General features: G+C 56.4%; 7 protein-coding genes across 7 annotated transcripts; 3 read left to right on the forward strand and 4 right to left on the reverse strand.

Moving 5' to 3' along the window:
- Positions 1-57: 57 nt before the first annotated feature.
- On the forward strand, positions 58-5397 carry L969DRAFT_55623 (uncharacterized protein; the record flags this gene model as incomplete). The annotated part of the gene is made up of 5 exons (XM_014709270.1): positions 58-1396; positions 1451-3363; positions 3420-4190; positions 4239-4779; positions 4829-5397. The coding sequence occupies 5 exons, from the start codon at positions 58-60 to the stop codon at positions 5395-5397; spliced, it is 5133 nt and encodes a 1710-aa protein (XP_014564756.1).
- Positions 5398-5512: 115 nt separating this feature from the next.
- Positions 5513-6178, reverse strand: L969DRAFT_97542 (uncharacterized protein; the record flags this gene model as incomplete). Its single annotated transcript, XM_014709271.1, has 1 exon — positions 5513-6178. One exon carries the CDS (start codon positions 6176-6178, stop codon positions 5513-5515), a length of 666 nt encoding a protein of 221 aa, XP_014564757.1.
- Positions 6179-6220: 42 nt separating this feature from the next.
- L969DRAFT_91194 (uncharacterized protein) lies at positions 6221-7366 on the forward strand. The gene is made up of 7 exons (XM_014709272.1): positions 6221-6481; positions 6539-6572; positions 6633-6660; positions 6708-6765; positions 6814-6971; positions 7025-7134; positions 7185-7366. The coding sequence occupies exons 1-7, from the start codon at positions 6274-6276 to the stop codon at positions 7303-7305; spliced, it is 717 nt and encodes a 238-aa protein (XP_014564758.1). The 5' UTR covers positions 6221-6273; the 3' UTR covers positions 7306-7366.
- On the reverse strand, positions 7351-9135 carry L969DRAFT_97544 (uncharacterized protein; the record flags this gene model as incomplete). The annotated part of the gene is made up of 1 exon (XM_014709273.1): positions 7351-9135. One exon carries the CDS (start codon positions 9133-9135, stop codon positions 7351-7353), a length of 1785 nt encoding a protein of 594 aa, XP_014564759.1.
- An 87-nt stretch (positions 9136-9222) lies between these two features.
- Positions 9223-9652, reverse strand: L969DRAFT_20559 (uncharacterized protein; the record flags this gene model as incomplete). The annotated part of the gene is made up of 3 exons (XM_014709227.1): positions 9223-9359; positions 9417-9562; positions 9621-9652. 3 exons carry the CDS (start codon positions 9650-9652, stop codon positions 9223-9225), a joined length of 315 nt encoding a protein of 104 aa, XP_014564713.1.
- A 104-nt stretch (positions 9653-9756) lies between these two features.
- On the reverse strand, positions 9757-11618 carry L969DRAFT_20560 (uncharacterized protein; the record flags this gene model as incomplete). The annotated part of the gene is made up of 4 exons (XM_014709228.1): positions 9757-9840; positions 9894-10097; positions 10143-11327; positions 11382-11618. The coding sequence occupies 4 exons, from the start codon at positions 11616-11618 to the stop codon at positions 9757-9759; spliced, it is 1710 nt and encodes a 569-aa protein (XP_014564714.1).
- Positions 11619-11948: 330 nt separating this feature from the next.
- On the forward strand, positions 11949-13624 carry L969DRAFT_20561 (uncharacterized protein; the record flags this gene model as incomplete). The annotated part of the gene is made up of 5 exons (XM_014709229.1): positions 11949-11999; positions 12050-12193; positions 12249-12899; positions 12946-13152; positions 13208-13624. The coding sequence occupies 5 exons, from the start codon at positions 11949-11951 to the stop codon at positions 13622-13624; spliced, it is 1470 nt and encodes a 489-aa protein (XP_014564715.1).
- Between the last annotated feature and the right edge of the window lie 14 nt (positions 13625-13638).

The following is a 13638-nucleotide window of genomic DNA, read 5'->3' on the forward strand; positions in this document are numbered from 1 at the left end:
CTGGCACCAGTGTCGCCGAGTCGAGCAACCGTTCGGAGCGGCGGATGACCTCGTACGATGGCAAGCCAACGTACGCCGCCCTCGCCAGAGGATGTGCGGGTCAGACGGACGGCCTGGCGCGAGGACGACAGCGATAGCTCGAGCTCGTCGAGCGTTCGATCAACCACGCCGGCACCGTCTGCCAGTGCGAGCAGAAAGTCTTCCAGGAATGTCTTGTATGGCAGAGGGAGCTCCCCTGTCCCCGGCACATCTCCCGGCGCAGAGAACAGCTTCTCGCGACCCAAGAGGAGCGGCAGAACGCCCTTGTCTCCGTCGCAAGCTGCTACCACGACAGGCTCGCCAGATGTCAAGAAGCAAGGCAGCAGGATGTTCCCCGATACGAGCAAACCCTTGCCTCCGCTCCATCGGAGCTCGGCAGACTCACTGTCGCGAGGCAAAGATGCCCGGGTAGGCTTGGGATTAGCTCAGCCCTCTGCGACCGGCAGGCAAAGATCGGACTCGCTCTCCTCTTCCTCGAGCGATGTACCCCGCAAATCGCGAACGAGCTCCACGCCTGATCTCGGGCGCACTGTGTCTGCTCCCCGAACGAGCAAGCCAAGCTCGAAGACGGCTAGCCCGCAGCAGTTGTCGAAACGCGGGTCGGGCCTCTTTGGCGTCAGGAGTAGAGACTCTGGCTACATACAATATGATCCAGAGAGTATAGCCATGGGGCGTACAGCCTCGGGTAGCAAACGCGAGGGAGGATCTTCCTCATCATCACTCCACTCTCGGAGCGCCCGTCGTACGTCGTCCAGCTCGAACAGGCATCAGAGCCCCGCCGAGCTAGGCTTTGTAGCTGTCTCTCAATCGCTCTCGAACGAATCCGGTAGTGCTAGCACCTCCACGACTGGTAGATCTGGCTCGAGACCTCACTCGCCTTATCAATCTGGCTCGTCCGAGTTTCCTGCGTCAGCCCAACCGCAACGCCGGATTCCGCTGGGCAGCCGCTTGTCGTACAGCAGCATAGAAGCACCCTCGCCCACTCTAAGTGATTCAAAGTCCATCTCCAGTCAGTCTGATCGCAGACGATCAGGCGCGCCTGTCAATCGAGCACGCGCGAGCTCGGCTCAGCTCTCTCCAAGAATCTGGACAACTGAGCTTGCGCAGCCTGTCGACAAAGTCAACAGCTCTGAAGGTGAGATGGACAAGTTCTCGGAAGCCGAATCTACTACCTCTTCTCGGCGCTCGAGAAGATCGACCGAGCAGTCACTCCGACTGATCGGACGTGGTGGCATAGCGACACCGCCAGCCGTGCGAGAAGATGCCTCCGATGGCGCATATCTAGATGTCAAAGCGAGACCTTCCTTAGATGAGCCTGACACAGCACCTCGTGTTGCTAACAGTCGCAAAGCGCCAGGTAGGCTGGCTCTGCTTCGCGCTCGGCACGAGCATTAGCTAAAGCATATTGCAGTGCCCTTACCTGCCAAATCGCCGAGACGGTCTCAGACGATTGCAATGGTGCCAGATCACCGGTCTGCCAGTTCACCAGCGCGAATCGCTTTGCCCACACTGACCGTGCAGTCTGCGAGCCCATCGCCTCGCAAGCCTCAGATACCGCTAGAAATCAATGATGAAGGAGCAGAGCAGACTCCTACCAGCGCAAGTCCGATCAGGCATGATTATGCGGGCTTTCCAGACACTGCGGCGGACACACCAGTCGATGCGGAGCCTGCAGAACCGGAAAGCGTGCCCATGCCTCGCATCAGATCTGCTGGAACAATTGCAGCAGAGCCAACCCAACGTAATTCCTGGTCGCCGCTATCCCTTGCTCTAGGCTTGCCGAATCTCGTCGGGCTCGGCACAAGCACTCTCAAAGGATTCCGACCCGCCGATCTGGCTACGCCTACTGAAGCCGAAGTGCAAGAAACGCGACTTGTCTCGCCTGATCTGCATCCCAAGGGACACAACAAGCATGATTCGATCACATCGCTTGCTAGCTCAAGAAGCGACTGGTCTGCCTACTCGGTTTATGCATCAGAATCGCCTGCATGGGAATCGCACAGTCCCACATCGCCTGCTTTCAATGCCGCTTCTTTCAATCAAATTCAAGAGGAATCGGAGGATGATGATGCAGGCGATGACTCGGAAGAGGCGCAGAGGGCACGTCAGGCTCGCAAAGCCGCAGAGGCAGATCGTCGTAAAAGGACAGCGATCATGTTCAGTCAGCAGGCAGATCGGATGGCCAACGATACTTCGCCCACAGACAGGACGCGCCCACCTCTACGCGTTGTCCCTTCGACGTCACCTCCTGCTGCTGGAAGCTATTCTCCAGGCTCCTTCACGCAGGAGGCTCTTTTCAACACAGATCCGTATCCTGGCGCTGCAATGCCTAGCAGCCCAAGACGGGGTAACACAGAAGATGGCAGTGCACCGCGTACGCCGCCAAGAACACGTAGCAAAGCCTCAAGGGCGCCGGGTGAAGCGACTTCTATGACTCGCAGATCTTCAAACGCTTCCCTTATCAGTCAGAATAGGGGCAATTCGCCTGATCTGCCGAGAAGACAGTCTAGCTTGTCCATTGAGAAAATGGAAGCGAAGACGAAGCGACGTGACAGGTCAGGCTCCTCGAGTCCGACTGCGTTCCGCAATTCGCCAGTTTCCACACCTGGCTTGTCAGCGTATGCCACGCCAGATGTCACGACGCCGCCAGACGTCAATGCGTTAAACAAGGCAGACCTCATCAATCCTCGTGCGCCGCGACAGGTCTCTGGCGGGATCATGCAGGTGGCAGCGGCAGATGAGAAAGTATCCAAGCGACTCACGCAGACAGGCGACAAGCTACAGGAGCATCTGCAGGCCGAGCAAGTCGCACTCACTCATCGACAACAGCAAAGGCGAGGCTGGGCGATACAGGAGCTTCTGCGCACAGAAGCCGCTTTCGCGACTGATATGGCCATCTTGCGAGATGTCTACCTGGCTCGAGCGCGAGGCATGGATCTGCACGCGATCAGCAAGCATATCAGTGAAGTCGAGTACGCTCCACCTACGCAGCCAATGGAATTTCACGAGCCAGGTCTATCGCACTCGACGGCGACAAGCGAACGCCTTGCAAATGGTCGAATATCGAGTACAGCGTTTTCGCCTTCGGCATCGTTCACCTCATCATTCGCAACGCTCGTAGCGCCATCCACAACGTCACTCGATGCACCGCTCAGCGCTCATGATATCAAGAAGATCTTTCTCAATCTTGAGGATGTTGCCAGCTTCTCAGAGCGGTTCTCGACGCTTCTGCATTCGGCTCAGGGGACGCTGGGTCAGCAAAGTATGGATGGGCAGTCGGCTACGATTGTAGGCGACACAATCGGCGCGACCTTTGTAGAGATGGTACGTTGCCTGCATTAGCTTGCTGAGCCAGCCTTATGCAGCGCTTTTCTCTACAGCTGCCCCGTATCCAGAGCATCTACACGCGGTACTGCTCACGACACGACGCGGCTATTCAGCGACTGAGCGAGATGACGCCGTTCATCGGAGATTATCTTGCGGAATGTCGCGACCTATGCCGGACGATGACAAATGCTTGGGATCTCGCGAGCTTGCTCATTAAGCCCGTACAACGCGTGCTCAAGTATCCTCTGCTCATCGATGCAATCTTGAGCAACACGGCATCAGATCACCCGGACTACAATGCCCTTCGGCGTGCCAACGAGGCAATACTCGCGGTCGCAGAAGACATCAACGAGGCCAAGCGGCGTCACGAGCTCATTGGCAAGGCCCTTGGCCGAGGCTCGGCGAAGTCTGCATCCAAAGTCGATGTCTCTACTAGCAAAGCAACCAAAAAGCGACCCGAAAACTCTCATTCTCGTGCATCGCTGAGCAGCGTCACCAAGAAGTTTGGTCGTGCCAGCCAGAAAGCCAGACAAGAGCTTGGCATGGATGCCCCGCTACAGATTGAGCAGAGCCTCACACATCTGATTGAAGAACTTGATGCAAAGGAAGCTGCAATCCGCAACTTTCGCTCGGCTGCAAAGGCGTGGTCGCGCTCGGTCGCAGCGTATCTGGCTTCGCAGATCTCGCTCCTCGAGCAGTGGGCGTTGTGCAACGCGCGTATTGACGTCTCGGCCATGATGTCTATTGCCGACCGCGGAGAGAAGTCATTGCTCAATTCTGCGCTCACTGTCATCAGACTATCTGTCGCGGATTGGCAGAAGATGGTAAGCTGTTGCCCGTCTGCAGAGCCGGCACTGATTCCAAGTCTCTAGGACATACAACTTCGTGCTCTTCTGACGAATCGAATCGATCCTTTGCTGATCCTGCTGAAGAATCCGCGGATCGTCATTGCGAATTGTCAAGACAAGCTGCTTGATAAGGAAAGATACAAGAATGCGAAAGGCTCTGCGGATCGCGCAAAGGGACTTGAAGCGGCAACGGCCTGCGATGCTCTCACGCTGCAGCTGACGGAAGAGCTGCCTCGGCTTTGCGTGTCAATGACGCGCTATTTCGACATTGTCCTCGTTCAATGGGCACAGATTCAGGCGGGCTACTTTAGCAAAAGTCATGCTCACTGGGCTAGCATTCGACTACCGGCGAGCTCGACAGATGCTCCCGGGTCAAGCTTGGTCATGCAATGGTGGCTCAAGCACAAGAACGCGTCTGAAGTCTACGAGCAGCTACTGCTTTCCAATGATTCGTCAAGACGCCCTAGCCTGCGTGAGAGCACCGAGGGCGATCCTGCCGACACGATCTCTCTCGTCGAAAGTAGTAGAGGACCTTCGTTCAAGTCGGTCGGGGAAGCATCACCGAGTAGGCTTGCTGTCTTCGTAATGCCATAGGGCGCTGATGACGCGATCAGGCATGATGTCGTCGACAACCACGCCTGAAGGCTCAATTCACGCGCGACGTGCAACGACAGATGCAGTCATCGATGCGGACACTGTCTCGATAAATGAGAGACCAGCGAGAGCGAGCCTGCCACTCAGCTCGGGTGCAGCTGCAACTGCCCGACATTGGCTGAGTCGACGGCGTAGCCGACCGCGCATCAATTCGGATGAAGGCGGATTGACGCCGGAGAACGAAGAAGTGCCGCCGATGCCGACTGTTCTCCCTGCGCTCGGCTTCCAGAAAGAGAGCGTCAAAGCGAGCGCGGCAACAAATTCGTCTCTGGGTACGAATGTTGGTGGCGAATCTCGTGCGTTAGAAGACAAGCCGGTACTGTATCGCGTACGAGCAGTAGACGACACCGATTCGACTTCACCAAACGGATCTGCGACGACGTATCCCATCATTTCGCAGCGTGCTGGCGATGTCTACGAGGTGCTCCACGTAGATGCGCCAGAACGACCGGATACTTGGCTGTTTGTCCGCACGGTCTACAAGTCCTACGGCTGGGTCAGCGCCGTGGGTGTCACACTTTTGCCATGAGACGAACAAGATTAGCAGTTTTTCTTTAATGACGGGCAGACGGATGTTTTGTTGCGACTTGTGATGTACCTTAGTATTGCAGCATGAGTGTGCATCGATGTACAGTCTGATGCGTCTATTTCAGATGCTTCTTCATCAGTACGAATTCGAGCAGCCTCGGTGGATTCTCGCTCGTTTGGCGGTTGCGGTAGCCGTAGAATTTGTAGCCTCGTCTGATGTACCACTGTTCGTTCGAGACAGCAGCCATAGGCTTGCCGTCCTTTGCTCGCTCGGCAGCAATGACAGCATCGGGCAGCGTATCTAGGAGAACAACGCTGCAACTCAGCGGTGAGGTCGCGGCGCGTGCTTCTATGGCGTCCATTGCCGAGGAGCCTAGTCTCTGACCTTGCACTGCTGTGGAGATGTACAGTGCTGCTATCTTGACCACTCGGCCGCCTGCAGGATCATGCAGGCTCATGTCCTCATCTTCATCGATGAGATAAAGAGCAACATGACCGATCGGCAGAAAGCTGACACCGTCGGGATCCGTGAGCGTCGATGCTTGCTGAGGATATGCAGCGAGCTGTCTAGCTTCTACATTCTGCCGATGAGGGTCGTCACGAGGCAACGAGACCCAGAACATGAGCATTCTCCCTTCATCAGTCCATCGCTGCCACCGTGGTAAGCTCGCTTCTCCCCAGCCACATGCGAGTCGCTGAAGACGGAGGCGTTCAATATGATCATCACTGTGAGCGTCCCAGGCGTGCAGCTCCACTCGGGAGCAGGTCAAGCCGTGAGTCATCGGGTCAGGACGAGGACGGGGCGATAGTCGACTTGACATCGCGCCAAAAGGGGATCGCAGCCAAGCCGCTGTCGCCTCCACTGACGACGGGCAGGATGACAGATGCAAGGCAGAGAAGGCTCATGAAGGAGATCAGAGACTGCGCAAGGGATGCGAGCACTTCCGGCATCACCATACGATTAGCAGGCGCAGATCTCGACGAGGATCCCGGATCCGCTTTGGCGTCGGGCGGCGACATCTCCCATCTCATCGGCGTCTTCAAAGGTCCAGAAAGCTCGCCCTATGAGGGAGGCATCTTTGAAGGCTCGTACGAAGCTGCACAGAGCAGTATCAGGCTGATCGGCGATACGTGACGAGCAGTGGATATTGTCGTGCCGCCCACTTATCCGTTCCAGTGAGCTCTGTGCGCCCTTTGCAGCTCAAGAGGATGCTGAACAGTCCTTGCGCTCGCCAGGCCACTCAAGATGAAGTTCATTACAAAGGTACATCGTCAGGCAAATGATGATGGACATGCTCACGCGACCGGTAGACCTACCATCCCAATGTCAGCTCACAAAGCGGCGCCATCTGTCTCGACATCCTCAAAGGTCAGCCTCTGTTCGCTTGAGTGATGCCGAGCTGACGAGCAAAGGCAGATGCGTGGACGCCCGTACTGACGCTCAAAACGGCGCTTGTCTCGCTACAAAGCTTGCTATGCTCGCCGGAGCCAAACGATCCACAAGACGCCGAAGTAGCCAAAGTATTCCTCACAGATCGCAAGCAGTTCGATGACACTGCCAAATACTGGACAACCGTACGTCAAGCCTGCCCGCGTGCACGCGAAAGAGGGCGCTCACACTCGTGCAGGTTTACGCGGGGGGCGATCGAGCTGCAAAGAGCAAATTAGGGCCAGACGGCAAGCCTGTAGCGCTAGACGAGATCCAGCTCAATGGTCTCAGCCATGAGCACGTCAAGCAGTGTGTCCTCATCTGCCACTAATAAAGACTATGACCCAAGACTAGCTCAGGTTCGTCGATATGGGCTTTGAGCAAACGAGAGTCATTCAGACTCTGGCCAAGGTCAACTACCGCGGCAACAATGCGACGAACATCCCTGACGACACGATTCTCACGGCCCTGCTCGAGTAGATCTACGCAAAGTTAAATGCCATCCTTGTTGTACCAACGCGCAATCTACATCGAATCTGTCTCTTCAGCAATGAGTAGAGCTGCCTTTTCGCCCAGTGCCAGTGCGACTGCTGCAGGATTGCCAGAGACGGTATCGGGCAGTATGGAGAGATCGATCACTTTCAGTCGTGCTACGCCGTGGACATTCATGCGCGTATCGACTACGCCACCCTCGCCGAGTGGCCGCATAGGCAGCGTCCCCATCGGATGAGCAGTCGTACTGATGGTCGCCCGCACCCACTCTGCAATGATATCATCATCTTCAGAGCTATACTCGAGCATTCCTTCGGCTTTCTGAGCCGGTCCGTCCACGTCGAGCGACATGCAGCGAGCCGTCGAGTGATCTGGAAAGCGAGGATGAAAAGCGGCAGCCTCGCCACGATACGCAGGCAGTCGACGCATGATCTCGCGCGACTTCTTGTATGCCCAGATGGCCACCTCCATATCCTGCTCGCAGCTCAGATATCCCGCATCGAACACAGCCGGCACAGCAGGATCGGTGCTTCGGATGTGAATAGAGCCAGAGCTTTGGGGGTGTAGCATGACCAAACCGGCCGTCAGGTACTTGCCCGAGGCCAAATCGCCAGTACGAGCAGCTTGCAAACCTGGCACGAACACGAGTTGGAGCAGGGGTCGATCGACCCAGTATGCAAAGCGCTCGCGCCAGTACTGCTTGAATCCTTGTGACATGTTCATGAGTGTGTCCTTGCATGGGCGGAGCTTGCATCCGACGTCAATGTAATTTGTCGACAGCGGTCCTGTGCCGCTTTTGAAAGATAGACGAGCTGTCGTCACTGCGTCTGACTCGGCGCAGAATAGCGCGTCAAGCGTGTTCGTGTCATTTCCAGCGCGATAGACCGTCTTGAGGTTCGGATGGTCCCGATAGGTTGCACCGATGCCGGGTACAGCGGCGAGAACAGGTATGCCGAGTGCTTTGAGGATGTTAGGACGGCCGAGTCCTGAACGCTCCAATATAGCAGGCGAGGCGAGCGCGCCTGCGCCAAGGATGACAAGCTTCCGAGCGTGACAGGTGAGCATGGTGCGTTCCATTCTGACTGCTGTTGCCGATGGGCCGGCCGTACAACGTATAGGCTCGCGATAGATAACCACGCCCGTGGCTTCTTTATCAGCGTCGAAGAGGATTCTATCGACGCGGTGGCCCATGAGAACTTCTATATTGGTGCAGGTCGCGCGAGCAGGTGTGAGCATACAACTCGCTGGATCTTGTCGCTTGCCGTCTGCAACAAATCGAGGCCAGAACTGCACAGAGTGACCAAGCTGTCTGTCTGCGTCAAAAGGAATGCCTTGATTTTCGCAAGCTTGCACGAATTGTGTGACCAGATCCGAAGAAGCAGTCTCGCCCACGCTGGCTTTGACTGCGCCGAGCGATCTGTCAACGAGTGGCATCATAGAGTGACAATCGAAGCCCTCGCTTCCCATTGCGTCAAAGTCGCTCGCGAGCGGCTTGGTGTATTGCAGCCAATGCATCTGAGATGAGCCGCCAAGAGCATGACCTGTAGGTACGACGACGGGTCGACGCGCACCGAGATGTGGCGAAGGCGTGGCAATGTGATAGTCCACGGTCGCACTGTTCGGCACGAGATGACTGAGGAACAAGCCTGGCGTGGAAACAGCGGGGTTCAGCGTCTGATCCTCGCCTTTCTCGATGATGAGAATTGAGAGATCTGGCCTCAAGTGAGCAAGTCGAGTCGCAGCGACGAGTGAGGCTGTCCCTCCGCCGATGAAGAGCACATCGCATTGCTTCGCCGCTTCAGACATCTCACTCGACATTAGGAGTTTTGTCGTAGGAGAAGGTAAGCAGGTCTGAGAGAGCAGCAGGAGAAGAGCAGGTCCATGCGGCAGATCTCGATCCGACAATCAGTATCCGACTCGATCTCGGTACAGCTTATTCAGGTAGAAGCCTCCGGCCAGCAGAGAAGTGACGGCAAGGGCTTGCGGTATTGGTCCTTTCCGGAATCGAGGCACGGAAGAGGCCAAGAGCACGGCGGACGCTCCTGCTCGTGGTGCTGCATCAGTGCTCGTCGCATAGTCTGGGCTTGCAGGTCTCGCACCTGCTGCAATCTCGTGACCATAGTCTGCGCCGGTCTGAAGTCTGTAGCCTGCAAGTGCATATGCTGAGCCGACGACGAGGCCTGCGATGAGGGAAGGACGAGAGCGAGTTCGGGCAAAGCCAGCTGCGCCTCCCAGCATGCAGATCCTGCGGTTGCAATAAGAGGATCAGTCTCATCGGTCTGCTTCTCTGGCTATCGACACACCCTGCCATAGTGTAAGCTGGATGCTGTGACATGTTGTAGAGCCCGAGACCTTGACGAGCTGTCTCTTTGCGCCAGTCGCGACGCAGCACGCACAAAATCCCAAAGCGTGCAACAATCAGAAAACGGACTACAAAGCTCACTGAGTCGGCGGCATCTCATCTCGCGCCATGGCGCGTTTCCGCTTGCGCTCCTCCCAGCTCTCCAGATGCCCGTCCTCTTTCTGCACGCGCACTGTTCAGCACAGTGGAACGGAAGGGATGGCAAGTGACGTACGGCAGCCACGAAAGCAGCCAGATCTAGCAGACCTGCAAGCGATTCTTGTCCGACAGTCTTGATCTCTTCCGGCGGCAGAAGGAAGCCGTAGACGCCCAGATCACGTAGTTCGGCAGCGTATGACCAGACAACGCCAGCTGCGCCATACGTCCAATCGAGTGAATCGCCAGCAGCAGTGTAAGAGATCTCACACCGGCTTCCCGTCTGCACAAATGTCAGCCTGACGCTCGAAGATGCGAGCCTACTGACCTCAAAGACTGAGCCGTGTACCGAGCGAATCGCCTTGGCAGTATCGAGCGCAGCCTCGTACAGATTCTCTGCATCGCCAGGCTGCACTTCGCAGGAATAGCTGAATGGGAACATGAGCTGCTGTCCGAACGAGTGTACATCCAGATAGGCCGTCACATCGTTGGCCTCGTCTAAGACGTAGTCGGCGATACGCAATGATTCGACGGAGTCAAACGCCCTGTAGCCTGGGAAGACTTCGTTGCATGGGTTTGGCCGATAGGGCTGTGCCCAGTGATAGCCAAAATTACGATTGATGTCAATGCCGAAGCAGTCCTGTCCTACTGGCTGGCGAGTCTTCTTCCATAGCCTATCGTCCGTGAACGTATAGGAGTATCCGTCGGGATTGACAGTAGGCACGAATGTGATCTCAAACACATTGAGGATACGCTGCAATTTCGCCGACACTTCGGTCGAAGCAGCTTCTCGCAAGATCTCAGAGGCCATGTAGAGCACCGTCGAGGGAGCGATCCATTCGCGAGCATGGGCACCGCCGGTGACGAGGAAGCCTAGCTTGTCCGGGTAGCCGTGTCTGCCTTTCTGCCGTCGGACAGCTTTCTTACTCCATTCTCGGCGAGGATGTCGATGCCTCCTGTGGCCACCATGTAGGTATTCCTCTGCTACTGACAGGCCGAGTCGGCTTCTGAGAGCGTAATAGAACGATCTGACTGCATGCTTTGTGTGATGCCAGTGGTGCTTGACAAAGCCAGAGCGATGATGGTGGCGATGATGCCGCTGATGATGGCGTCCGTGACCATGACTGTGGCGATGGTGGCCTCTCTTGTGGCATGGAGGTCCGCCCGAGCTGTGAGGATGATCGTGCTCGAAATTGCTAATCTTGAGGCCCAAAATGTCCCGACCCTCGTATGATTTGCCCAGATTGACGACCCTCGCAAGCGCTGGATAGTCTGATGCTAGCATACTCAGTATCGAATTGATAGCTTCGGGTGGGTGGAAGATGGAATGAATATCGCCAGGATCGGTCTCTAAATGCGCAGTCGCGTTCTCGAATGGGTTGGTCGAAGTGCTCATTGTAAACGTGTCACGCAGAGCCTCGAGACTGTGAGGTAGATGTCGTGCTTCTGTGGATTTGCGGGGCAGTCTGACGACAAAGTGAGACTGTGAAGCTTGCAGTAGATCTGCCTCATCCTTGTGTGACACAGAGTGAGCACGACGCGGTATTGCAAGCCAGAGGACGCGTACTTCGAGCGATGCGATGGCCTCTTGCACAGTCTGTTGACTCATGCTTGCATCTGAAGAGTCTAGTCGCAAGAAGAGGTCGTGGCTATGATCGACGAGTTGGGAGCTCGAGGGATGATGCGCAGTCGGTAGCGCGAAAGTGATCTGTTGCTCGTTCTGATTGTTCGCTACCACACTCGGCGCAGCAGATGTCACTGCGAGCTGTGCGCCCAGCAGCGCAACGCAGGCTCTGGCTTTCATCCTCGGCCCTCAGTCTCTGGCACACGACCTTGGCTTAACGGCTGACTGCCACGTCTACCGAATGCGCGATTTGCCGCATTTGCCCGGCGCGACCGACAGACTTGCAACGCTTTCACGACCGTCAAAAGCGCTCTGATTGCAAGAGTAATGAGCAGTCTGATTGCTCGACGAGTCGCTGGCAGCGCAAGGGTAGCATCTAGATCAGCGAGCAAGCAAGTCGCAGTCGCAAGAGTCCAGCGAGCCAGTCTTGCTTCCCTCGCGTCTGCAAGCCTTTCCGCGCCAAAATCAGCCTCAATCTCGACAAGAGCTCGCGCATTCTCTTCCAGCGCCATGCTTGCGTCAGCCGGCAGCGAATCCGCCGAGCGCGGCCAGCCTGATCAGGTACGCAGACGGCGCGCGAAGCTTAGACCGTGCTGAGACGGCTAGCGCAGGAACTGATTGATATTGCCAAGTATGTGCACGAATTCAAGATTGACAGCGCCCTTGCCTACGATACTGCTCGGCTCTGTCTCATCGACACACTTGGCTGCGGTCTCGAGGGATTGCGGGTGTCGAAGCAATGCTCAAACCTCATGGTAAGCTTCTGCCGGCCCAGTAAAAGACCCCCAGAGCTGAACGCATCACACCTAGGGCCCGGTGGTCGAAGGCACAGTGGTGCCCAATGGTGCTCGTGTCCCAGGCACAGACTATGTGCTCGACCCAGTACGAGCGGCATTCGATATTGGCACCCAGATCCGCTGGCTCGACTTTAACGACTGCTTCCTTGCAGCCGAATGGGGTCATCCCTCTGACAACTTGGGCGCCATCATGGCAGTCGCAGACTACCTGTCTCAAGTCAACAAGGCTTCAGGCAAGCCCGCCCTCAAGGTCAAGGACATCCTCACCGGCATGATTATGGCGCACGAGATCCAAGGCTGTCTCGCGCTCGAGAACTCCTTCAACCGCGTCGGCTTAGATCACGTCGTGCTCGTCAAGGTCGCCTCGACGGCTGTCGTCTCAAAGATGATTGGTCTGTCACTCGAGCAGACTATTGATGCCGTCTCGCATGCCTGGATCGACGGACAATCTCTCCGGACCTACCGTCACGCGCCCAACACCGGCTCGCGCAAGTCTTGGGCTGCCGGTGACGCTTGCGCGCGCGCCGTCAACATCGCTCTGCTCGTCCAGAAGGGAGAGGTCGGCTACCCGACCGCACTCACTGTACCGACTTGGGGCTTCTACGACGTTGCATTTGGCAAGAAGCCTTTCAAGTTCCAGCGTCCGTACGGCAGCTATATCATGGTACGCTCCCCGCTCTGATCGCGGACCAAGCTGATTCTGGGTGCAGGAAAATGTGCTCTTTAAGCTCGCAGCGCCTGCAGAATTCCACGCGCAGACAGCCGTCGAAGGATCATTGATCCTTCACAAGAAGCTGAAGGAGATGGGCAAGAGCTCAGATGACATCAAGGAGGTCAAGATCCGCACTCAAGAAGCTGCCATCCGCATCATCGATAAGAAGGGCAAGCTGCATTCGTTCGCCGACCGAGATCACACTGTGTGTCCATATCTGATGACGTCAACGACTGACTGACTGACTGCCTTTATTACAGATCAACTACATGACGTCTATCCCGTTGATCTTCGGTCGTCTTGAGCCAGGCGACTACCTCGACGAAGTCGCTGCTGATCCTCGCATTGATGAGCTGCGCGCAAAGACCTACTGTGTCCAAGATCAATTCTTCAGCGAGGACTACCACAACCCAGACAGCCGTTCGATCGGCAACGCCATCACCATCACCCTCAAGGACGGCACAGTGCTTGATGAAGTCGAGATCTTGTATCCGCTCGGTCACATGCGCCGTCGCGAGGAAGCCAAGCCCGTCCTGAATGCCAAGTTCAAGCGACACATCGATCATTGGTTCCCCGCCGAGCATGTCAAGAAGATCATCGACCTCACTGCTGACCAGGCCAAGCTCGAGGCAACGGACGCGGACGAGTTTGCTGCTCTTTGGGTCAAAAAGGCATAATTTATGCTGAGTGA

Source organism: Mixia osmundae (genome assembly GCF_000708205.1).
Source record: "Mixia osmundae IAM 14324 unplaced genomic scaffold scaffold_17, whole genome shotgun sequence".
In the NCBI taxonomy this organism is placed as follows: Eukaryota; Fungi; Basidiomycota; class Mixiomycetes; order Mixiales; family Mixiaceae; genus Mixia; species Mixia osmundae.

Excerpts from the sequence above, each read along its gene's own strand:
- L969DRAFT_91194 (XM_014709272.1), top strand. The coding sequence starts at position 6,274 with ATGACAGATGCAAGGCAGAGAAGGCTCATGAAGGAGATCAGAGACTGC. Across the intron at positions 6,766-6,813 it reads CTGTCTCGACATCCTCAAAG|ATGCGTGGACGCCCGTACTG; the intron begins GTCAGCCTCTGT and ends GAGCAAAGGCAG. Across the intron at positions 7,135-7,184 it reads AGCCATGAGCACGTCAAGCA|GTTCGTCGATATGGGCTTTG; the intron begins GTGTGTCCTCAT and ends AGACTAGCTCAG.